Here is a 6,000-nt window from a genome sequence, read left to right on the forward strand (position 1 = left end):
TCCCTTAAACACATCAAAAAATTAAAAATAGTGTTTTTTGCAAATCAAGTTTTGGTGACAAACAGTTAAATTAAAAATCACCATTTTTTTACCGTGTATTATTATTTTTTTAGTGCAGTCCAGTACAACTTCAGTTCAGTACAACCTTCAAAAGATACAGATTTTTGAATTTTCATACATCATTTTTGTATGGACAGCTGCCAAATATGTATGGAAAGTTAAATGGACAAACTAATGATGCAAAATGGCTTCTTTGGGCATAGCAAAGGCACCAAAAAAGTTTCAGCCAGATTAAAAAATACCAAAAAAATCGAGTGATCGAAATCTCAGAGATTTGCTCTAAGGCTTTAAAAAAGTGAAGAGTTCTCGGATTCGTTAAGAAATTGAAATTTGTGGGGTTTAATTTTCAATGTTAAAATCCGGATTGAGCAAATGAGCAATTCTCTGGAAATTGTTTTTTTTGATAACTTTTTTTTCACAAAAAACGATTTCCCAAAATAAGCAGCATTCAGTTTTTGCAAATAATTGTTATGTGGAGGGAAAAAAATAAAACTTTTGAGCCAAATAAAAGTATAGAGAAATTTTTTTTTCGCATAGTTATACTTTTATGAAAAAAATAAAATAGGAATTTACAATAACGGACATTATTTTGAAAAATCGAAAAACTTACATTTTTCATCTTAAAAACGGAGCACTTTAAGCCGATGCGAATATTTTTCAAAGTTATTGGCCGAGGGGGGTAGGGGTCATAAAAATATAAAAATTGAAACAACAAGCCATAGACATCACATTTGAAAGAGATTTTTTTTCAATGCTTTTAACACTAGTTCAGTTATTTTGCAATCATGTTTGCGAACAAAAAAACCTTTAAAAAACAAAAAAAATGGCAGATTTTTTAATAAACCCACAACAACAATTGTGAAAAATTTTATTTTTAAAGTTTGTCCCAGCCTAATTAAATAGTAAGAAAAAGTCATTCAAAGCTCAAATCAAAAAATATTTTTTTTGTGAAATTTCTTTTATTCTGAACCTTTTTTTCAGGAAATCATAATTTGGTGGAAAAATTGTTCAAAAATTAAAATATACTGATTTTGGCGATCAGTATTTTTTTTCGTGTTCCAATTTTATTCCAAATAGTCTTCAGAAAATTCCATCAAATGATACATATTTTCGCACATTGACGTACAATTTTTGTAAGGCTGCCAAAATTGATCGAAACAACAAACTTTTTCTCGTAAAATCGTGATAACTCGTGATGGTTACAAGCAAACCCCTAACAATTCAAATATTAAAAAAAAATCTCTACAAACTTTTTAGAACATCGTTACACTTAAAAAAAACCTGCAAAGTTACAAAAACACGAAATATTCAAATGATTTTTTTTGTTCTAAATGAATAAAAGATCATTCTGAGTACATGTAGATTCAAATAGAACATTAATTTTCTCTTAAAATGACATGTTCCTAATTTTTTTTAACAGTTGGGTTACAAAAATTAGCTAAGTTTAAAAAATTAAGTGACTTTTTTTTTCACTGAAAAATACGTTTTTTCAGAGTACTGAGTACGCTATCAAATCGGGCGCCCAATTTCACATAAAAGTCCCTTTAACACCAAATTTATATCTCATCACCTTTTTAGGCTTCAAATTATTGAAAAACATGTCTTTTTTCTTATTTTCAAAAATGGAAGGGGTCGAACCGCCCCTCCGTCACGAGATATTAAAAAAACGGGCCTCAGATTCTCGATCAGGGACAAAAGTTACCCCTTAGGACAAATTTTCACGCAAATCGAAGAGCGGTCGCGGCAACTGCTGTGTGAGCGGAGAATTACAAATATTTTTTTTTGTTTCAGAGAAAGCTTAGCTTCACTCTTATAAACAATCATCAACAGTTCGAAAGATGTAGACTTCACTGCAGTCTTCATTACAATTACTGTTAATCAAATATAAATCTCCCATGGCAGGCAATAAATGAATCACTCACCTAGATTAAAATACATTATGAAAAAGAGCACCAATTTCATGTTGATTCCCGGCACGTTACTGATGTTTTCCATTACGCCAGACTGTAAATAAACATAGAGAGAAAAAACAGCATTTAAAACCGATTCGTGGCAAAAATCCCGATCAATTGGAGAGCCACTCTTGTTTGCAAACGATTTATTTCAATTTAATGATCACTGTTCACTTTTGCAGATTACTTACACAGGGTAGAAAAGATTTTGTTTGAAAAATTTTCATTAGTTTTTTTATGCTTTTTCTGTATTGTGTCGATGTGTCGAGAAAGCTCACAATTTGTTAAAATTTCAATACATTATATCAAACATTTAAACGAGAATTATCTCGCAGCTCCGTGTAATCTGATTCATCGCCCGATAAAGTTGTTCAAATCCACTTCAGCGTCTTCCCTGCGAAAAGTTAGCACTTTTCGTGGATCCAATACCCGAACTCCAAATCCACTAAGCTATAATCACTTTTGCCCTGGAACCCCACTCCCAGCCACCATCAAACAAATAATTCCCTTCGTCCGGTGTGAGCCGTTCTGATTGCGCGATTTTGGCCACGGATTTGCGGCCTCCCCAATGGCTTTCACCCAATCCTGGGCGTAATTTATAATTCATCGTTGGTGCCCGCCTTTGAGGCCACCACAGTCACCAATTCAAATCAGCTTAAGGAGCAGACGCTCAAAAGACACAACACCACGATGGCGGAGGTGGGTTTTCATCCCCCCCAAGCAAATCAGGCCACAGCTGCTTCCGATTCAGTCCGTCAACGGCGCGTCGGCCTCTTCCGGAAAACTTTTCCCATCAAATGGCACCCTCTCTTTTTCCCACCTCCCCGAGTAGTCTCAAACTTCAAGAGGGGTTTAGATATTCAAGGCGATGACTGTTATCGATTCGAAATGACAACAGAAAGAGGCAACTTTTTAACGATCGATATCGCGGGAAAAGAATCAGGCGAATGTTGGGGCATATTCTATTCAAGAAAAAGCATAATTATTTAGTTTAAGTTTCATTTTTGTGTGTGATACAACGTTATCTAGTTATATAGTATCTAGTATAAACTCTTATAAACTCGATTAAACAACCAATGATTTGAAAATCCTGGAAGCTCAACCATTGTTTCTGACTGAATGCCTTTGAATTACATGGAAATTTGTGGTTTTTTATACAACTTTTGAAAACAAAACCACAATCATTTGAATTCGAAATGTCGATCCCACAGGCTGCAAATCATTCTGATATGTTCCAAGTAAAACGATTAGCTTCAATCGCAAATTTCATCTCACCACCGAACTAGATAGGAGACAGCTCCCCAGCTCTGGGAATGTGTTCATTAGCGCAATGAGTTCGGATCATGCAAATGCACATTTACTGGGCAGAGATGCACCTGGGACTTGTCTCGCCTGCAGCCTTCTGTCACTATCGAACCGTTCAGTTTGAACAAAAGGGATGTTGCTTGCGGATGACAGATTACACGGAACAGCCACCTCCATTGGGTGGCGAATTATCAGCGGATTGACATCTCAGTAGGGCGTCCAATTTTCCCGGGTTTTGAATTTCCCGGGAAACGGGAAAAATATTTTTTGAATCCCGGGAATTCCCGGGATCCCGGGAAATTTTTGAAGCAGTCATAAAATCTATGTTTTCATTATATTTGTTATGTTTTTCTAGCTTAAATCATAGAATTAGCTCAAAACTGTTAATTGGTGATAAGCTACACTTCAATCTGAACAAGGACAGCAGTCTTTAGATAGTTTAAAACACATTTAATAAAAAAATGTTCTTTGATGTGCTTTGGAATTTAAATTAACCACAAATTATCATATATTTATTTTAATTATTTATTTATATAACATGACTACAAAAGCATGAACAATTTCATTGAAACTGTCTAAAACAACAAGAAATAAAATTATACCAGACAATGTAACACTTTGAGTAAGTTTAGAACTTTATGTTTTATATTAAAAAAAAACATATTTAAAAAAATATCTTTAAGTCACTACCACTAACTGGGGATATTCGGGACTGCAATCTAAACAGGTAAAGAAGATTTCAGAGCAATAAATTTGGAAATCGGTGTACTATTTATTTTTTTTCTTTTCCCTTTTTTCGGAAATCAATCAAAACAATCAGAAAATTAATAACAAAAACAAAAATTAGCTTAAACAGCTGTCTTAATTCGTTACTTTTGTCCTGATCTGCTACAGACGCTGGTTTTTGCATGAAAAGTTATTTTTTTAAATAAAATACTTTTTTAAAGCTTAAAGTCATAAATATACGTGAATATAGTACTAAGTCTTTTTGTTTTTGATAAATAAAATTTAATAGAAAATATTTAAGGCGTAAAGCATTTTGCGGAGCTGTAGACTAAAATTTTAACAATTTTCCATAATAAGCAAAATAATGCTAATAGGTATATGACGAATACAAATTTTAATGCTTTAAAATTCTTATTGATTACTAAGTATTTAGCTGATGATCTATTTCCACAACCAATTCTGAATTTCTAAACCAAATTTTGATTTGTTTTCAATTTCGGGAATTCCCGGGACAAAATATAAAAAATCCCGGGATTCGGGAATTCCCGGTTTTAGAAAAATCCCGGGATTTTCGTCCCGGGAATTCCCGGGATGGACGCACTACATCTCAGTGATTACCGTCGACCGGGAAATTGGAAGCGATTAGTTCACTCACAGGAAATGGGAATGATGATCGCCCAGAACTATATAAAGGCTTTTTTGGTAGGTTAAATCAATTCGGCCGTTGATTTAAACTTTGCAAAATATTTGCAACAGCCTTAACCAAATAAAAAAAAACATAAAACATAAAACATAAAACATAAAACATAAAACATAAAACATAAAACATAAAACATAAAACATAAAACATAAAACATAAAACATAAAACATAAAACATAAAACATAAAACATAAAACATAAAACATAAAACATAAAACATAAAACATAAAACATAAAACATAAAACATAAAACATAAAACATAAAACATAAAACATAAAACATAAAACATAAAACATAAAACATAAAACATAAAACATAAAACATAAAACATAAAACATAAAACATAAAACATAAAACATAAAACATAAAACATAAAACATAAAACATAAAACATAAAACATAAAACATAAAACATAAAACATAAAACATAAAACATAAAACATAAAACATAAAACATAAAACATAAAACATAAAACATAAACCATAAAACATAAAACATAAAACATAAAACATAAAACATAAAACATAAAACATAAAACATAAAACATAAAACATAAAACATAAAACATAAAACATAAAACATAAAACATAAAACATAAAACATAAAACATAAAACATAAAACATAAAACATAAAACATAAAACATAAAACATAAAACATAAAACATAAAACATAAACCATAACACATAAAACATAAAACATAAAACATAAAACATAAAACATAAACATAAAACATAAAACATAAAACATAAAACATAAAACATAAAACATAAAACATAAAACATAAAACATAAAACATAAAACATAAAACATAAAACATAAAACATAAAACATAAAACATAAAACATAAAACATAAAACATAAAACATAAAACATAAAACATAAAACATAAAACATAAAACATAAAACATAAAACATAAAACATAAAACATAAAACATAAAACATAAAACATAAAACATAAAACATAAAACATAAAACAAAAAACAAAAAACAAAAAACAAAAAACAAAAAACAAAAAACAAAAAACAAAAAACAAAAAACAAAAAACAAAAAACAAAAAACAAAAAACAAAAAACAAAAAACAAAAAACAAAAAACAAAAAACAAAAAACAAAAAACAAAAAACAAAAAACAAAAAACAAAAAACAAAAAACAAAAAACAAAAAACAAAAAACAAAAAACAAAAAACAAAAAACAAAAAACAAAAAACAAAAAACAAAAAACAAAAAACAAAAAACAAAAAACAAAAAACAAAA

At 30.0% G+C, this 6,000-nt stretch overlaps 1 protein-coding gene across 1 annotated transcript in view; it reads right to left on the reverse strand.

Moving 5' to 3' along the window:
- The window catches only part of LOC120418621 (zwei Ig domain protein zig-8-like), a 38,752-nt gene extending 36,687 nt beyond the window's left edge, over positions 1–2,065 (reverse strand). Inside the window, exon 1 of the mRNA XM_039581064.2 lies at positions 1,983–2,065. Coding sequence (XP_039436998.1) covers positions 1,983–2,055 — 73 coding nt within the window. The 5' untranslated portion in view covers positions 2,056–2,065. The remainder of the gene's footprint in view (positions 1–1,982) is intronic.
- Between the last annotated feature and the right edge of the window lie 3,935 nt (positions 2,066–6,000).

This window comes from Culex pipiens, chromosome 2, assembly GCF_016801865.2.
Source record: "Culex pipiens pallens isolate TS chromosome 2, TS_CPP_V2, whole genome shotgun sequence".
Taxonomy (NCBI): Eukaryota; Metazoa; Arthropoda; class Insecta; order Diptera; family Culicidae; genus Culex; species Culex pipiens.